Raw genomic sequence first — 20,079 nt, 5'->3', positions numbered from 1 at the left:
AGCCGTCTCACTCCTGAGCAGCTGCTCCCGCCCGCTGCGCCTTCAAAACCGCCAATTGCAGTTCCCGCCACTCTAGCCACGCCCACTGTGGGGAGGCCAAACTTTGGACTGTACCCCCAGCGTAGGGGGCCTCGTGGAAAGAGTAGCAGAAGTGCAACTCATTGAGCTCCCACGTCGCCTTCTTAGCAGAGAATATGGTTTAAATGCTGTTATTCTCACGGGGTCATCGGACTTGTTGGTTTAGCTTGCTCTTTAGGCTTTTCCGTGTCTCTCTGGACTCGTACATCCCCCCGCCACCCCACGTAAAATGGGCCCGTCCAGTCCCGAAGGCGCAGGCGCCTCAGAGGACACTAGCGAGTCAGCTGGAGGGGGGGGGGCGCAGGAGTGTGTTCCCCTCTGGTACTCCTGGTTCTTGTGCGCAGGAAAGCCGGCGTTTGGGTGAGCATTCTTCGCTGGTGAATACCGCTTCATCCCTCCTGGTGTCGCAGCGAATCGGGTGAGGGGAGTCCGGGGGTTCGGAGGAGCGCTCTCTTTCTGCCCGCGGCGTCCGGGGAGGCCGCGGGACATCCACCTGTCCATTCCCTCGTCCCGTGCTCTCGTGCGCCCCTCTGTGCCGCGTCTTGTCGGGACTTTCTGACGCCCTTGAAGGGTGGGATCTGGAAGGTCCGGTCCTCGGGACGACAGTTGTCTCCACGCTGGGGATTTTGTCAGGGAGGCTGCTAGTTGTTGAGGGCAGGCTTTGTCCTAGACCTTTCACTCTTCCGCAGTCTGTCCCGCCGCTCTCGAGCCTTGCGACTTTGGGTCGGGCTTCTCCGCTCCCTGAGCCTCGACTGCTTCGCCTGTAAAAGGGCATAAACCCCTCGCATCAATTGTGAGAAGGGAAGAATTTAGCACAGTGTTTGACATGGTAAGCGCTCAGTACATTGTATGATCGTTGTTATTAATTATGTAGTTTAGAATTTGCAGGTAGAAGATGGGAGCCCGTTAGGGCGCATCTCAGCTGCAGTGAAAGTTGCCACCAATCCGCTCTGAGATGGGAGAATCCCATAAGGTCCCTGTCAGTACACTTTTCAAAGAATGTAGACGTTGATATCCCTTTTATTCGGTTAAAAGATTACCGTGCCTAGGGTTTCCCAGTAGGTGCTTTAAGTAAATCCGAGTTCTTGAAACCTTCATTCAAAAATTTTAAATGCATAAATTTGCGCTGGCATAGGTTTTTGTTGTGACACCCTTTGCATTTCTTTTCCTATACATATAGGGTCTTGCACTTGTTTAGTTGATATAAAGTGAGGCTCATTCCCACCTTTTAAAAGAAAAAAAATCTTTGTTGAGGTCTGGACCAATTTTCAAATCTATGATAATCTTAAAGTCAACATTCAGTGAGCATTGACTATGTGTAGTTACAAGAATACTCCCTCGTTAGCCTGTACGGTCTTTGAGGTGTATGGACTAATTTTCCCCCTGAAATTCACGTGATTTGGCAGAGTGCTCAGCATCTAGTAAATGCTAATGATTGAGTGTTCAGGGAAAACTACAACTTGGCCCATTCATTAAGAAACTATGTGATAGAAGTTGGAGTCTATACAGTCCTTCTTCCCATGAAGCCCAGGGTTGTTCTCAGCAGCAGTGGGCATGGCCTGTAGATTTGGTCACTTGCAGCTGTGATAAGGGTAGGGTTGGTAGTCCCCTGCTCTCTGCTGTTTGCTCCCTGTGCAGAATGTGGTACATAGTTTAAGATAGTTGGAGAAATACTAATTTAACTAATTCCAGTGCTTTCTGTAATGTAGGCTTTTAAAAAATGTGTTTTAGAAAGCTTTAAATATTAGTTTACCGGCTTTTCTGGAGAACAGGTTATTCAGAGACTTTTCTGGCCTTGTCTTCTGCTTATTTTAAAATGACATTGGAAATTACAACTGTAATATAAATTTATTTTTGGTGCAGTCACACAATAGCAAAATCTTTCTAAAGAAAACAAAAGTGGCATTAAAATACGGGTTTCCCCCATGTAATTATAGATCTGCTAAAGTGTTATTGGAAGGCTTGCTCCCTGTACTGAAGTGAATCTATTGCTTACTTTTGGTTTATTTTCTGAGATTTCGCCACCTGGTGGTTGAATTCTTCTATCATAGAATACTCATTAGGAATATTTTACCTCCGAGTCTTGGTAGGATAAGGTAAAGGAGTGAATAAAATACGACTAATTTTTATATTGTCAGTGAGAGTACCCTACTGCTTCTACGCTCCCAGTTTACCCCCCAAGTAAAAGTTAAAATAGCTCTTTAGGGGCCTGTTGGCCAGTTAGCAAAACATCAGATTGTCACAGCTGAACATGTTTAAGAGTTTCAGCTGACACTGCTTTGGTATCAATGTGTGCACACTTGAGGAAGTGGGTGGAGTTGGCATGTGGAGGGAAGTGTAATTGTGACAAGTGAACCCTTCTGATGTTTTCTAAATGCAGTGGTACTGAACTTTTGTTTTTTAACTGAATAATAATGGACTTTATCACTTTATCCCTCCCTTTCTCACTGCAAACGCCCATGCATGAAGGCTTATCATGAATGAATAGTCCCTTCACCTTTGTTTCAGCGGCGCAGCCTCTGTTCATAATTACCCTGGCACTACCCTTTTGAAATTGTTTTCTGTATTCCTAGCAGTAGCAGGTGTTTATCACTTGAATGTGAATTTTGGTTTTGGAAATGGCTTAAAGTCATTTAATTGTGAGCTTAGATTTGAGAAGACACTTAAGAATGCAATGAATGCTACAGTATACTCTGTGATACCCTTAACTGAGGTAGCCAGTCTCTTTGGGGCACATTTGTATAGATAACTGAGAGTGTCACATAGCAGCCTGTTTCATTGTTGGATAGTTCCATGAAGATGACATCTGCCTCTGTAACTTCCACCCTTTGGTTTCCCATCCTGTTCCCAGAAACACCTCAGAGTAAACTCAGTTGAACTGTTCCTATGATGTGATAGCATTTCAGGTATACAAATAATACTTTACATGTCGCGTCCACTGTTCACTGTTTCAGAGACTCTCGCATATGTTATTTTAAACCTCGTGACAACACAGAGATACAGGTTAAGAGTTAATTCTATTTTAAGAAGGAAGAGACTTAGGTCTCAGATCAGGTAAACGAAATGATACAAGTTATGAATAGCTGAGTCCACAGTTGTTGCCTTCAAACCATCTTCTTCCTACAAGTGCATGGTTTGTCCAGATTGTTCCTTTTCTTTTATCTGTCTCCTCTGTTGGCGGTGCCCCTAAGTTGGCAAATATTACCAATTTTATTAATGGTTTCTTGTTTAAACCTAGTGTCAGAGCCATCAGCATCCTGAACACTTTTATTTTTTTCTTCCTCTCTTTTTGGTATATTTTATTGATTATGTTGTTAACAGTTGTTCCAATTTTTTACCCCCTTTGCTCCCCTCTGCCCAGTACCACCCTCCCCCCAGCAACTCCACCCCCTTTACTTCATGTCCATGGGTCGTGCATACAAGTTCTTTGGCTTGACCCTTTCCTATATTCTTCTTCTTTAATTAATTAATTAATTAATTAATTATTTTGTAACAATAAAAAATAACAGTTCCCCCCTCTCAGACGTAAGACCCTTTAATCTTATAAAGGACAGGGGTCAAAGATCTCAAGCTACTTCAAGCTGGACATGGTCGTCGTCCTACCTACCCTTGTGTCCAGAAATCCCTAATAAGAGTGGGGGAGTGGAGGGGAGGGTGGCCTTCCCACAAGGGGAAGGGTTTTGCAGACTCCAGGTCAGCTGGCTGTCCCTGGACCACAGCATGCTTGGCTTAACAGGCTGGCTTCCTTGTTGTATTCTGGGGGCAACAAATTTGGCAACAGGGTTAAAAGGCATCTTTCAATTCATAACCACTAGATGACAAAAGGCAGGGATTAATTTTTCAATGTCCCATACCGGGGGGCGGGCTCTTCGGAGGAAAGTGTGCAAGGCATGTCACACCTGTCCAAAATCCTTTTGCCCACTATGCTTAGTTTGGGCTGAGGGGAGTATTTTAGTTCCCCCTCCCCCCCATCTCAGACCCCTGGGCCCTTTCTGCCCAAGCCTTTAGGATAGAAAAGAGAAACCAGTTTTAAAGTGAAGCCCGCAGACCACCCCATTCTTCACCAACCCAACCAATTAGTTCAGCCAAACCCTTGAGTCTCAGGAGGCAGCGATGCAGGCAGGATTAAGTGTGGCCTATACATACAGACAGTCACTCAGGTAATGAGATCATAGGCTTACACGCTATGAAAACAGAACACACTTGTTAATTTATGCAACATAACCCACAAACCAGTCTCTTAAGTCTGCAAGACTCTCTTATTGGAGAGACATCCGGTTGCAAGGCATTTGACATTCTTCTTGTCTGTAAATTAAGCACCTTTTTTTAAAAAAGTATATTTTATTGATTATATTGTTACAAATTAAGCATCTTTGATGATGCCACAGACCTAGTTTAACTTTCAAATGAAAACAAACTTTAAATGAAAATAAACTTTAAAGACAGTTAGCTGCACTATTTTATTGTCTACCACTGAGCATTGTGGTTTTCCTTGAATCGCGATTTTTCTTCCTAAGATTACCCTCCTTGTCGTTAAAGGGACTGTATTAATCCCGGTTTTAATTTATCCTGTTCGTTTGCATAAACACAATAAGCAGCAAATGATCACATATGAACTTTACATCTGCTTTGCTGGAACTTACACAAGGAACCTTTAGGGTGACTTTCAGTCAGCCCTTCAGGGCACAGGAGCTGAGCCACATACCTGGCATTCAGCCTTGCCTGTAAACACCTGTCTTTTCCAAGTCCTTGGGGTTTTCCATTGTGCTTTAAGGTCCCTTCTAGCCATCTTTCGGGAAAGCAACCTTCATTCCTTCCCTGGAAAGATTGCCATGGACCGCACAACCAACCAAGGTACCAGGCCTATCCTGAGCACTCTTCCCAGGAATATTCAAACTATTAATATTCTGGATGTGGCTGATCAGGACAAGTATAGTACTGTTCTTTTTCTTGATGTAAACAGACACTCTTATTTCTAATAATACAGGATAATATCAGTATTACACTGACTTCTTTGGACAAACTAGGTCTAGAATTAGTGCCTTTGGGAAATAGTTTTTTCCTTCCTATTTCATTCACAAACTACTGGGAAGGTATGTCTTTCCTATTCTGAACATGGGAAAGAAATCTGTCGTGGTGGGAGATTACCTTATGTAGTAACTCTGCCACTTACTATGCGACTGGGCTTAGTTTTGCCATGAAAATGTAGGTAATACATATTTTGATGTACAAAAAGGTAATTTCTTACGATTCAACTGAATTTTAAAAGGTACCTACTTCCTATAGTTATTGGGAGGATTATTAGACTTGTGCCTAGCACATAGTGTTTAACAAATTATTTTGCATATTGATAATGTAGGTGTATTGTTATGGCTTTGAAGAAATTTTAAAAATAAATAATTGGAATATATGTTTAGCTTTTCTTTAGTTTATAATAATTACTTTGAATTATACTAGTGTTATTAGAATAGGCTTTTAAAGATAACTAATGGAAGGTATCAGCACTCATTTAAGTGTGTTCTAAGAACAATGCCATTGTTTTATAGTTGTATATTATAATAATATACATTTATGCTTATATACAACATGTGTGTATATTTTTAATCTCTGCAGCCAAGTATCTTCTCGACTATTTACTTTGCCAATTAAAGAAGTCATTTCAGTACACTGTAAGCTTGTTTCTGAAATGTAAAAGCACAAATTTGAGGGCTGGTTGATAGAAATATGCAAAAAATACTTTGTCAAGTATATTTACAAAATAAAATGTTAAAGTCATTTGCTAGGTGACTAAACCAGTGTACATTTTCCTTCAGAAAAAAAGATTAAGTGAGGCAGAAACCAGATAACTGATAGTATACATAAATGTAGGTACATAATATTGGTACCGTATTAGATGACTTAAATTGCTGTTATGTATGAGACCTCAGTTTTCCGAGGCAAAAATTTATCATTAAAAAGACCTTGTAGTCTGTGGCAGGCAAAAAAAGAAACTTGAACTAGGCTGTATTTTAAATTTCCATTTCAAATATTCAGCTGTGCAAACCAGCCTGATTTTTAATCTTCGCTGTGGTATATTGTGTGTGTGTGTGTGTGTGTGTGTGTGTGTGTGTGTGTGTGTGTTAGTTACTCAATGAAATGTGATCTACTGGTATTTTTGTAAGTTGAAATCTGAAATAGTAGGTATATTATACTCCTTTGGAATTATTGGTTTAGGCATTTTTAAGGATTTTATTTGTTGGGAGTGGAAGGTAGATGAGCAGTTTGAATTTCTCTCAACTTGTTTTTAACGGTTTTGTTAAGGTATAATTTACATACTATAAAATTCACTCAATGAAAGTGAATTCAGTGATTTTAGTAAACTTACACTATTTGCAACTATTACTCCAGTCCTATTTTAGAACATTTTCACCACCCAAAAATATTGCTTGGTGTCCATTTGCAAATTAATTCCCCACTTTCACCTTCAGATATAGGTAGCCAATGACCAGCTTTTTGTCTACAAATTTGCCTTTTCTAGACATTGCATATAAATGGAAGAATACAGTATAGTGTTTTGATTCTGGCTTCTTTCACTTAGCTTAGTGCTTTTCAGGTTCATCCATGTTAGCACATGTATCATTTAATTTCTTTTAATTGAAAAATAGTAATCCATTGTGTAAATGTACTACATTTTTTTTATCCAATTAGTACTTGATTATTGGATGTTTGGATTGTTTCCAGTCTTCGCTGTTATGAGTAATGCTATGAAAATTGACATACATACTTTGTGTGGATATACAGGGTGAAGCAAAAGTTGGTTACAGTTCATATGGAAAAATAATACAGTACTTAATAGGTAATACAAGAATAAACTGTGTTTCATGTGCTCATAACTATAATTTTACTTTTGCCCCCACTCTTTATGTTTTCATGGCTCTTGAGTAGATTCTTAGGAGTGCAATTTCCAGGGCATATGGATTTGTGTTTAACTTCTTAAACTGTCAGTTGTCTTCCCAAGTGTCTGCTGTCTTACATTCCCCATAGCAATGCATGAGGTCCATTTTCTCCACATTCTAACCAGTGCTTGGCGCTGTCTGGCTTTTTGATTGTAGACATTCTAGCGCGTATGGAGTGTATCTCACTGTGGCTTTAATTGGCATTTTCCTGAGGACTAGTGGTGTTCAGCATCTTTTCATGTGTCATCTTCAGTGAAATATCTCTTCAGATCTTTTGACCATTTTGGGGTCCATTTTAAACATTGGGTTGTTTGTAAGCATTCTTTTTATTATTGCAGATACAAGTCCTTTATTATATATGATTTGTAATTATTTTCTTGTAGTCTGTGGCTTGTAGATTTTATTTTTTTAGAGCAGTTTTAGGTTTGCAGCCAAATTGAGCACAAAGTAGAGAGATGTCATGTACCCTCTGACCCTACACACTCCCAGCTTCCCTTACTGTCAACAACCTCCACCAGACGGTGTATTTATTACAACTGATGGACCTACATGTCACCCAAGTGTGGCCTGTCTTTTCGTTTTCTTAATGGCATTTTTTGAATCAGGAAAGTTTTTAATTTCGATTTTTATCAATTTTTTTTCTTTTATGGATTGTGCTTTTTATGTATCTAAGAACTCTTTGCCCAAGCTAAGGTCATAATTTTCTCCTATATTATCTTTCTTAGAACTTTTAAAAGATTACAGCAATTAATTGGTTCTTTTTTTGTTTCTTTGGTACTTTTTTCTGAGTTAAAAAGAGTAAGTTTAAAAGACAACAGGTGTATAGTGTTCTCACACACTTCTAAATAATGCTTTTCCTTTGACCTTAGCTGCTCATTTTCTATGTGAATGAACCAATTAAACAAGTTTCAGGATTTCAGCCTCTTGTTTTCATTGTAAAAATCACATTTTATGGATATATCTGGTCAATTTGAAAAATTTATGTTCCATCTGCTTCTTGTTTCTTTTCATTGTTTAGTTAGATTTTCCTAGTCAGATGTTAGGAAGAAAGCAGTCTGTATTAGTTCACACTAATGTAAGATAACTAATTTTCCCTTTAACCCTCTCAGAGTAATACACATTTTTAAAGGATTAATAAGCCAGTTGTCTTAACTGGTTGAATCTTATCTGAACAAAATGAGTTGTAATCAGTTTCAGGAATGGGGGGCTTATTAATATAGGTAAGCTGTTTCTGCTTGAGCACTTATTTCCAGGATCGGGTCTGTTGAGGAGTCCTGCTTTTTTCTGAACCTGCATGTTCTCTAAACACTCGTGATAAATTACTGAATCTGTTAAATCCTTGGATAAGGAACCCGAGGCTCAAGTTTAATAATTTGCCTAAGTTCAGCATTCTTTTCTGATAAAGGTCACTGGAGGTTCCTACTGAAAATATGAAAATAGTTCAGGTTGCATTAACAAATATAGTCACACATATTCAAGACACTCTTGTATCCACAGGTTGCCCTGCTGTGCTCCAACACCTCCCAAAGATGCATCCTGACTTATCTCCACACTTGCACACTGAAGAATGCAACGTCTTGATTAACTTACTTAAGGATTGTCACAAAAATGTAAGAGTTCATAAAAATTACCATACAGTAAAAATAAAACTTAGATACAACACACTGATGCAATTTAAATGTTATCTCCACTAATGGAAGGGAATGATAATGTCTCAGCTTAGTAAAGACTAGCAATTGATGCTTGTGATTTTTCAGAAACCACTTCCTCTTATGATTAGTAAAATTAAAGGATGAAAGTTTGTTAGAGATCTTTTGAAATGATTATAATATTTAGAATCCATGTTCTTAAAATACTTTTCCTAATTACAGAGCACCAGAACAATTATGTTCAGCTCTGACTCTTCTGATCATAATTGAATTAGTCTAATAATTTTCTGGTCCTTGATGTCTCCCATTCTGTGTTTAAAGGAAACTGAAACATTTTTATAATTAGATGTTGATAAATTTAAATTATGATTGGGGGTAAAAAAAAAAAATTATGATTGGGCCCCATTTGACAGGTTTACTTATTAGTGGAATGGAAGTAAAATTCCATGGTCAAAACCAAAATACAAAGAAGCCCATTTTTGGACTGCATTAAATTGAACTGATATTTTTACAGTTGTCGAATATGTAGCTTTTTTTCATATACTTGGTGCATGAGATAGTGTTAAGGAGCATTTGTGTTATTCTTAACTTGGCATGATGCAGTATTTTCTTCATGAGATTCATACAGTAGACATGTCAAATTTTAATAGTAGTAAGTATGATTTAAATGAGCAAAATTTTAAGACAGAAAGTAATGTAGTAAGTAAGACCCGGAACCTGTGAAGTCAAATATTTTTACTGATTCAGAGACTGTTGATGAATAATATACTTTAGGCAAACTATTTTCACCATTCATTTTAAATCAAGAATTGCTATCATAAGTCTTTTTAACTTTAGCCATTCTGTGGGTATGTAGTAGTATCTCATTTGGTTTTAAATTGTATTTCCCTGATGGCCAGTGATTTTGAATATCTTTTAATGTGCTTATTGGCTATGCATATAGTCTTTTCCCAATATTTAAAAATTGATTTGTCTTACTATTTAGTTAGTTGTCAGAATTACTTTTTTCATTGGGCATACAGGCCTTTTGTCTGATAAGTGTATTTTGAATATTTTCTCCCAGTCTATGACATCCTTTTTCATTTTCTTAAGGATGTGTTTTGAAGAGCAATTGTAAATTTGATGAAGTCTAATTTATCAGTTTTTTTCTTTTGTTTGTGTTTTTTATGTCTTAAAGATGTTGTATATTTCCTGGTCACAAAGATTTCTTATGTTTACTTTTGCAAATTTTGTAGTTTTAGCTTTTACATTTAGGTATGTGATTCATTTCAAGTTATTATTTTTATGTATGGTGTGAGGTATGGATCGAGGTTTCTTTCTTTACCTATGGATACCTAATTATCCCACCATCATTTATTGAAGAGACTATTCTTTCTCCACTATCTTGGTGCCTTTGTCAAAAATCAATTTACCATATGTGAGAGGATCTATTTCTGGGCTCTCTGGTCTGTCCCACTGATATATATCTATATATCTATCTATATATCTATATATCATATTTTAAAATTTTATTTATCTGCTTTTTAGAGAGAGGGGAAAGGAGAAAGAGAGGGAGAGAAACATCAATGTGTGGTTGCCTCTCATGCACCCCCAACTTGGGACCTGGCATGCAACCTGGTCATGTGCCCTGACTGGGAATCGAACCAGCAACACTTGGTTCGTAGGCCGATGCTCAGTCCCCTGACTGCTTAATCCTCTTCTGTCTTAATTCACTTTCCATACTGCATCTAGAGTGATCTCTGAAATGTAAGTTTAATCATTGTTCCCCTGTAATAGCTCCCTTTGTCTACAAAATCTTCATTTCTTACTAGTTGTTGTAAGACCTTCTTGAAACCGGTCCCTACCTACCTCTGGGCCTCACCACTGTCCTGTACCTCTGGTCTCCCCCTCCTCCCTATGTGCTCTTGCAGTTGCACTGGAGCATGTTTCTCTCTTCTAATCCTTTGTACTGCTTTTTCCTTTGCTTAGCTTAGAGCCCTTTTCACCATCTTCACTGCCCATTTGCTAGAACATTTATTATCTTCTAGGTTTTATTCGGCTTAATTTGTCATTTCCTCCTTCTTTTCTTCTTTCCTGGTCTAGCTTCTCTTGGGATAGTCACTCTGTACGTAGTCCAGTAACAACATACATAATACATATCCTACTTCATGGCAGTTCTCACACTTTTCGGTCTCAGGACTCCTTTATACTCTTAGAAAGTATTGAGGATCACAAAGAACTTTGTTTATGTGGGCTATATATATCAATATTTACTGAATTTAGTAAGTGAAACTGAGAAATAAAAAATTTATTTAAAAATGATAATAAACACATATGTTAACATAGTTATTTTTTATAAAAGGCTCTTAGTTTCCAAAACAAAAAGAAAGTGACATTGCTTTTGCATTTTTACAATTCTCTTCAATGTCTGACTGAATAGAATACAGCTGGATTTTCTTTTTTTTTTTTTAATGATTTAATGTGTTTTATTGATTAAATTATTACATTTGTGCCAATTTCCCTTCCCTCTGCTCCCCTCCACCCGGTGGCCCCCCTCCCTCCAGTTGTCCCCCCCTTTTAGATTATGTCCATTAGTTGTGCATACAGTTCCTCCCAATCTCTCTCCGTCTATTCCATTCCCTCCTACCTTGATCCCCAATTCCTATATCATCTCCCTCCCTTTCCCCATTCCCCCTCCCTGTTGACCTCCCCCCAATATGCTTCCCGTACCCACAGTTCCTCTTTCCCTCTCGTTGCCTATTTAGTTTGCCTTTGTTTCATCTCCCTAGCTTCTGTTTTTTTTTTTAAACCAGTCCCTTTAACATCTCATATAACAGTGGTTTGGATCTAATGAACTCTTTCAGTTTTATTTTGTCCTGGAAACACTTTCTCTGTCCTTCTATTCTGAATGACAATTTCGCTGGATAGAGTATTCGTGGTTGTAGGTTTTGGATTTTCATTACTTTGAATATTTCTTGCCAGTCTCTTCTTGCCTGCAGGGTTTCCCTTGAGAAGTCAGCTGATAGTCTAATTGGGACCCCTTTGTACATAATTCTTTTCTTCTCTCTTGCTGCTTTTAAGATTCTCTCTTTATCTTTAATTTTTGACATTTTGATTATAATGTGTCTTGGAGTGGTTCTCCCTGGGTCCAGTCTCTTGGGAACTCTCCTTGCTTCCTGGACCTGCAGGTCTATTCCCTTTCCCAAGTCTGGGAAGTTCTCCTTTATTATATTTTCACTCAATTTTTCAAGTTCTAGTTCATCTTCCTCGTTCTCTGGCAAACCAATGATTCTTATGTTGGGCCTTTTATAGCTGTCCCAGAGGTTTCTGATCCTTTCGTTGTTGCTTCCCATTTCCTCTCGCTGCATTGGTTGACTGCTTGTTCCTTCTCCATATTCCAGTTTATTGAAATGAACTCTGGATTCCTCACCTTCTGTCTCGTATGTGGTTTTGTTCCTTTCGTTATGAAAGTTTTTCGCTTCTTTCATATCTTTTTCCTGCTCTTTTGTGAATTCTGTAAGCCACCTGATAACAATGGCCCAGAACTGAGCCTCTGACAGGTTTCTTATCTGTTCATCTGTCAAGTTCTCTATCTGCTGCCTGGTGAGTTGTGTTACCGGTATTTCTAAAGTTGCCTGCCTCATTTTGACAGATGCTTTTTGTTTTCTTGGGCTGGCTGTGGGGGCAGTGCCTGTGTACGCGTCACAAATTAGCGACCGGCGCCTGCTTGTCCGCGACCTATTTCGCAGCCCTGTGGTGCTTTCTGTGGGGGCGGGGGTCCAAGATGGAGTCACACAGTTATTCAGCTAGGAGACCGGGATCCGTCCTCCCGCCCCCCTGGGCCTCACTGTTCAAGGCGATGCGGCGGCCGCTCTCCCCAGCTCCGGAGTCGCGCACCGCCAGGGACTTGGCCACCGGGACTCCTCTCCGGGGTCGCGCACCGCCAGGGACTTGGCCACCGGGACTCCTCGCCGGGGTCGCGCACCGCCAGGGGCTTGCGTAGCCACTCTTCCCAGCTCCGGAGTCGCGCACCGCCAGGGGCTTGGCCACCGGGACTCCTCGCCGGGGTCGCGCACCGCCAGGGGCTTGCGTAGCCGCTCTCCCCAGCTCCGGAGTCGCGCACCGCCAGGGGCTTGGCCACCGGGACTCCTCGCCGCCCGCTGCTCCGGGTGCAACCGCAAACAGCACTGCTCACTTTAACTCTTACCTGCCCAAATGGCACCGTTGGTTTATAACTTCATATGTTGGACTTCCATGTAGTTTTATTTTCTGGAATTTCTAGTTATCCTTTGTTTTGAAGTAGTTGTATTCCTCTATAGTTGAAGAGGGAGACCTAGCGTGTCCGTCTAAGCCTCCATCTTGGCCGGAAGTTACAGCTGGATTTTCATAGCTGCCTCTACATTCAATCTGTGATGTCGTTACACTCATGGCCTCTGGAAGATTCCTCTGTACCCTTGTTAGAGAATGAAAGTGAACAAAACAGATAAGATCTTTGATTATTAGGAAAGTAGTTTTTATCGTGTGTGTCTCTTGGAAAGGCCTTGAGAACTCTTGGATGTCCCTGGACTGCACCTGACAAACCATTGCTTTGTAGCAATCCTGTCATTCTTGTCTCCTCCCTCTGACTGTGAGCTGTGAGAGCAGGACCCAGGTCCTCCTTGCTCACTGCTGTATCCTAGCGCCTGGGACATCGTTTTCCAGACATCAGCTGACTGATTCACTTGTGAAATCAGTTGCTTAGCCAGTTTGGTTCTCTGGAAGTAGACGTCAGCCACTAGAAGCTTGTGCTGTGTACAGAGAATTGCAGTACATAGGCATGTCCTTTACCACTAACACTGAGCATTTTGGGTTTTTCACATGTCACAAGAGTGTAATTCTTACACGGGGTTAATGTTGGGGTAAAAGTAAAATACAAGTTAGTTTTTTTCTTGAATTTTAAAAATAAGCTGTATGTATGTGGGATGATAGGAAAAAATGTAAGCTAAAGTACCAAAGTATTGCCTTGCATTCTAAAGTCTAATCCTTGCTGTTATTTCTGCTTGACCAGAAGGTGTGTGAAACTACATTGTCTCTGCTTATTTGTTTTTAAGGAAGTAATTTAGGAAAAAGAAACAGGAAATATTTATTCTGAGGAGGTCGTGAGGGTAACCAGTAGGAGCTCTTAGTCTATTTGAAATGCTTGCCAGAAAAACTCTTCACGGTTTATCCAGTGTGGGCCAGGAAAGTACATTTAAAGTGGTGATGAATCAGGAGGATAAGAAATAGCATGAGGTGTAGGTGTAGCTTACTAACTGTGTGTTGCTTGGTTTCCATGAAAGCCTTATTTAGAAAGGAAAGGAAAAGATCTACTTAATTATTACAACTGTAAGTTCAGCATTTATGGCATCATTGCAGATCACACTGCTCTCCAGTCCACCCTTGGAAACTGTGACATGCAAACACACTAGATATGATCCTACTAAAATTCAGGTTCTTGTCTTCAGTCTTCATCTTAATCTTCTTTGGGGTACATTTTTTGGCATGAGAGTAGTCATAGGACTTGAAACCATTGGGAAATTTTTATTTTTGTTTTTCAAATAAAGCAGACTGAACTTCAGACATAGATTTTCCTTTATTGTGAATTAGTGGCTTATTTATGTGGCCCATATAGGCCATTTAATAATAGCGTTATGTGTTTCTGATTTATTTTGATAATATTTTGAATGGAGACAAATGAGAAAATGGTTTTGGCACCAGGCGTTTATTAAGTAGCTCTTCTATTGGACAGCGTTTGCTACTGACAAGCTCCTTGTGTTAATAGGGCCACTGCTCTTTGACATCACTCCCTGTAATGCAGGATGGATAGCGCTGTGATTTTAACATGCCATTAAAGAAAGTGGTATTAGGAAATAAAATTGTTTACACTCTGTCATTATGAGGTTTTGGCAGGTTAATAGGCTTCCCATTTATCAAGGAAAGGTTTTTTATTTTTTTATTTCTACCTATAGAGCATTTATCCGTCTTTTTTAGAAAAGCCAGGATAAGCATGTTTATTTGTATATTTTATACTTGATTTAACTGTTTGCTTATTAACAAGGTGAAACATTAAATATTTAAATTCTGTGTGCCAGAGAGCATATTATGGGATGAAATATTTTACCGTTTTCTTATTCTAGCACAGCATTCTGAAATTTTTTGGTCATTGCAATGATCTTGATCGGGAGATGAGAAAATGCTTGAAGAATGAGGTAAGAAAAGTGTTAAAGGATGGCAATAGTTCGACAATAGAACAGAATATTTTTTAACAGTATTATATATTACTGCCATTGTGAAATTTCTTTCCCAAACTTCAGTATAAAAGAGAAAAATTGCCTTTATATGTATGTACTCCCCCTAAAAATTAGGGGGGAAATGAAAGCCTCTTCTGGGGACAGTTTTAGAATATCACGGCTGTTTAGCATGCATATAAATGAAAACAATGTCCTTTTTATAATCACTGTAATTCCCCTGGATGAATTTTAAATTTTGGGAAGTTGACTTTGTACAGCATATGGTTGTCTAACCACTATACTGTGTACCTGAAATTAATACAAAATAATATTGAATGTAAACTGTAATTGAAAAATAAAATTAAAAGCTAAAGTAAAAAACATGCAGTGGGAAAAGAGGACCCTTTTCATAGGAATTTGATCTATAGATGTCTTTCTTCAATTTTCAAAACGTTTGGTAAATTGAATCTCTTCAGCAAAAAAACTATCAATCAGCTATTGGCTGTAACAGGTAACTAAAACTCTTCTGGGCCTCAACTTCCTTATATAACATGGTGAGGGTGGACTTAGGCTCTTTACAGCTTTAAACTTTTGAATTTCTTTATAATTATGGTATGTATAAACCATAGGGATATAGTTTGACTTATTTGGAAAGACTCATTTCCTGAACCCAATTTTAGACTAAGACTTGGACTTGGGCAAATAGCCAAAATACCTAATTCATTATCTTTTTACAGGTACTGCTAACCAAGCAGAGTGCATTTAAATATTTGAAAAGAAATCTAATTCCATTTGTTTTGTACATCAGATGCTTTATGTCCAGAGCCTTTAAAAATCTATACTGCAAATCTGCCTTTCAATTTTCTTTCATTTTCTGTTCTTTAACCCCCCCCATTAGACTTATATTAAAAAGTATTAGATATAATATTTGAAGCTTCTAAGCATCTTTTATTTTTCATTTTTTATATTTTCCACTTTGGGCTTTCTGTTGTTGTTTTCATCCTGGAATCCCTTTCTAAAGTATCTTTACTGTTTGAAGAACGTGGGGTTCTGAGTTAAGGGTGATAATTTTCTTTGTGTGAACAAACATGTATACAGTATTCATAAATGTTTTAAACTGATTTTTTAAAATAGTTTAAAAAGGTATGCAAAGGCTCATTTAGATGGAAACTAAACTTAGGGCTCTGTTTCTTTTTAAATAAAATTTTGGAAAAATAAAGGCCATACTATTTTATTGGGTATAGTTGTTATTTCTCACGTACTTTAAGTGTGTAACATAACTGTTTTCCTAAGTTTAGATTTTTTTCCTCCTTACAGTTTAGTGATTTTGCCATTGGTTTGATGATTGATCATATGAAATTATCTTCCCAGGTAGTCCTGAGCTGTTAGTGACTATTTGGTAGAATGTTACAGATACTCTTATTTTGTCTTGAGTTTTTCATATAAATTTCAGGTCTTCTCCTTGATTTATTTTCTAAGTCCTCTGTATGGGTTTTATGTTGCTTAATTACCTGATTTATAGACATATTTCTGTCCTTTCCTCCTTTAAACCTCTGAATCTGTCCTCATTTTTTTCCTCTCTGCTTTTGGTGCTGTCTAGTTTACCACTTACTGCTTCTAGTGCTCTCTGCCTACCATTCCCTTGATGTATCATTTGAGTACTTCATTCCTTGAAGCTTATAACTAGAAAAAGGGTCTGGCCAGTCCTGCTGAGCCTCTCTTTGCTTTTTTGTTGTTGCTTTTGTTCATTTATTGAAATAATTACTAATACAGTATTACTTCTGTGTAGGATCCTCTTTTGTCCCTCTGTGCTTTATTTGGTTTTGGTTAATTGATCTTACATTCAATCTGTGTTTTAGTGGAGTTTTGTGAGTAACGTTATATTCTTCTTTTTTTTCTTCTTTTGTATGGGGGCCATTTTGACTCCCTTTGGAAATAATCTTAATGTATATTGTATAGGCTATATTTTAATTTGCTCTATGATTTATTTTATTGGCCTGCTACAAAGTATTATCTTCAGACCCTCTTCCCAACCTAATTGTTGGAGGCAACATGTCATTAAAGATAGACATCAAATATTTTTCTCACCCTGACTGGCTGGTGTGGCTCAGTGGATTAAGCACTGGCCTGTGAGCTAAAGGGTCGCCGGTTCAATTCTCAGTCAGGGCACATGCGTGGGTTTCAGGCCAGGTCCCCAGTTGGGGGCATGCAAGAGGCAACCACACATTGATGTTTCTCTGAAACCCTCTGTCTCCTTCCCTTCCCTTCTCTAAAAGTAAATACATAAAATCTTTTAAAAAAATTTCTTTTCTCAGAGCAGGTATCTATCCCTGTTCTGGAGTAGTGGCTATTTATTTATTTATTTTTAGAGAGAAGGAAAGAGGAAGAGAGAGAGAAATATTTATTTGTTCCACTTATTTAAAGCATTTATTGGTTGCTTCTTGTATGTGCCCTGACTGAAGATTGAATCCACAACCTTGGTGTATTGGTACGACCCTCTAACCAACTGAGCTACCCTGCCAGAGTGAGTAGTGGCTTTTTCATCCCTAAATTTTTTTACAACAACAAAACATACCTTTTCCTTAACAATCTTAAAAGGAAAACTAATGTATGACATAACGGAATGGTTTTGGTTAAAGGGACCTGTTGCTTTGTGTATAATTTGAGGTGGCCCTTTGATGAAGAAGGAAAAAAAAATGTTTGAACACTACCATTCTGGTAAACATGTTAGGAACCTTCAGTCAAAACTTTATACTCAGAAAACTTCTTAAAGATTATCTAGCCCAACTCCTTATATTTGATGTTACTGGACCAGAAGATGAAGTAACTCAAAGCCAGGAATCTCCCCACACCATTGTCTCAGGAGGTGGGGGAGGGGATCCGGTCAAGTCCCTGGTTAGCTCTGTATCACTAATCTTTTGTTTTCTCTGGCCTCATTCCCTGTCTCTGTCTTCTAAAAGATTTTAATGTCCAACTGTTCACATATGCTCAGTTTTTTCAAATTGGATTTGCTTTTACTTTTTTCAACTTGTATTGACTTTATACTTTTTTCTCTCTCTGCCTAGGGACTCTTCATTAACCTTTAAAATATATCCGTATTGGTATATATATTACAAGCCTATACATATGTGCATATAAGAACACTTATATCCAAGTTTCTCTGCTTTAAACAAGTGCTTTTTCTAAGTGTCAGGCTCTGTATTTCCTGTTATTTGTAATCTACTAGTCAGAAAAAATACTAGGTTGAAAACCTCTAAGGCGATAACTGCATTTAGATCCAACTGATTACAGATACATAGGATTTGAGGAGAATATGATTTAATGACTATTCATGATTTAAAAATTCCTGGGAAGTTCAGCTGCCTGTAAGTTCCTGCATGAACCAATAGGATAACATGTTTGCTAAGAGCCAGTTACTCTTGATAATACTCGTATTTATAGAAATGTAATGTGTCCATGTCATAAGAACTAGTAGGCACATTTTAGTCCACATCTGCCAGGCTACTTTTGGAACAATGTATTTAGTTGTGGCTGTGTTATTTTTTATAAGGAGTATTGATATTAAAGTACGTTATAAAAGGTGCTTTATAGATAAGATATTAGAAGGTAGAAGCCCTATTCTGTGAACAGTGGAGAAACCAGTGATATTCAGCCTGAGAAAGAGATTGTTAGTGGGTTATCTGTAATCAGATATTTGAAAGAATATATATAACAGACAAGAAGAAATAGAGGGCAGTAGGAGAACTTACTGGGAAACACTGATTCGACATAAAGAAGTGTAGAACAATTACTGGAACAATAATTAAATAGGTAGTGAGCTCCTCATAACCAGAAGTATTCAATCAGAGGTTGGATAATTCAACAGATTGTGAGCTCCTGGAGGACAGGGACAAAACTCAGTCATCTTAAATATTTACTGAATTCATGTTTTGAGAGGAAATTAATTCAGTAAGGACTTGAGTATCTGTTAGGACGTAGATACTGTACCATATACTAGATAGCCTCTAAGGTCACTTTCCAATCTCAGATTTAGTGAAATAAAAGATAAATGTCAGCAAAAACATTATTTTTATTTTGCAAATATTTTAAAGTATTAACTTAATTGATATAAATGTTGATATAATCTGCTTTTTTCTTCCCCTTCCTTTTATTTTTCAGTACGTGGAAAAGAGAACCAAGAGCAGGGAGCGTGGCAATGCAATGCGAAAGAGACTTTTTAATTCTCCAGACGGATCTGAAACATAAATTATATTTTCACTGGATGCCTTGGCTGAGAGAAGACCTAAAGACTCTTGGTTGATAACTGAAAGAATCCTATTTCATTTAGTCCCCAGAATCTTTTGAATAGCAAGTGACCCATAAGAAACTGAGCCACGGAGAAATACGGAAACCCAGTATTCAGAATATTTGTTGGGCAGAGCCTTTAGTACTCCAAGTCCTTTATCAACACACCTGACTTTTAATATGCTTCTTTCCTTTGCCTACAGCCAGTTAACATTTGAGTAACTTATATCTCCCTCAATAAAACAATTGACTTTAATCATATTTTCTCTGTTCTCTTAGACTCTCCTGAAATTAGGGCAAAACGGTCCCATTAGCCTTTCGTTTTTGCCAATGCGACAGTTCTGGAGCTTAAACATTGAGGGTACAAGGTAGGGCAAAAAGAGTTTGAGGAAATTCCCAGCTGTGTTAACTATATGAAAATGTTCCAACTTTATTGTTTTTAAAGAGCTACTTTCTTAAAAGGTTAAATGTTTAACATTGATAAAATTACTTCTAGTTAGAATTTAAGTCTTGGCAGAGCTCTGGTTGTCATTTGGTTGGATGTACCCACCCTGGGCACCAGCTAACTCCTGGGCATTAACCTTAGGACAGCGTGCCGCCTCTTGCTGGGTACAGGGCTCCGTCTTCTCTCCATACTCATTCTTAGCAGCGTTCTTTCTGCCTGGTGTTTCTGAGACCTGTGAGACTCTGAAAGTCAGCAGCTTCCAGCCACATGACGGCAGGGCTTGATCTTCTTGTCTTGGCGGATAAGGTGTCAACAGACTGTGAACTGTGAACTCCTAGTGAATTCTCATGTTTATGTTCAGCATGAGGCCTTCTTGGTTTGTTTAATAAGTGATTTTTCCATCAAAAGAGGTATCCAAGAGCCTGGATCTTAATATTCACATAGCGAGGTGGTTACAAAGG

At 38.5% G+C, this 20,079-nt stretch overlaps 1 protein-coding gene across 5 annotated transcripts; it reads left to right on the top strand.

Moving 5' to 3' along the window:
- The first annotated feature begins 371 nt into the window (after window positions 1-371).
- CMC2 (C-X9-C motif containing 2) lies at window positions 372-19,429 on the top strand. Of its 5 annotated transcripts, XM_090259913.1 has the most exons (6): window positions 372-438; window positions 768-907; window positions 6,859-6,913; window positions 8,511-8,623; window positions 14,797-14,868; window positions 19,048-19,429. In XM_090259913.1, exons 2-6 carry the CDS (start codon window positions 905-907, stop codon window positions 19,132-19,134), a joined length of 330 nt encoding a protein of 109 aa, XP_090116039.1. In that variant the 5' UTR covers window positions 372-438; window positions 768-904; the 3' UTR covers window positions 19,135-19,429. The 5 variants fall into 5 exon arrangements, with proteins under 5 accessions (XP_090116039.1, XP_090116041.1, XP_090116044.1 ...); XM_090259915.1 differs by lacking the exon at window positions 6,859-6,913; XM_090259918.1 differs by lacking the exon at window positions 768-907 and having other exon boundaries at window positions 374-438.
- The last annotated feature ends 650 nt before the right edge of the window (window positions 19,430-20,079 follow it).

The sequence above is a fragment of the Furipterus horrens genome, unplaced genomic scaffold (assembly GCF_987537825.1).
Source record: "Furipterus horrens unplaced genomic scaffold, mFurHor1.1.pri manual_scaffold_13, whole genome shotgun sequence".
NCBI classification, from domain to species: domain Eukaryota; kingdom Metazoa; phylum Chordata; class Mammalia; order Chiroptera; family Furipteridae; genus Furipterus; species Furipterus horrens.
Note: the sequence above shows the minus strand (reverse complement) of the source record. Positions and strands in the feature narration are given on the sequence as shown.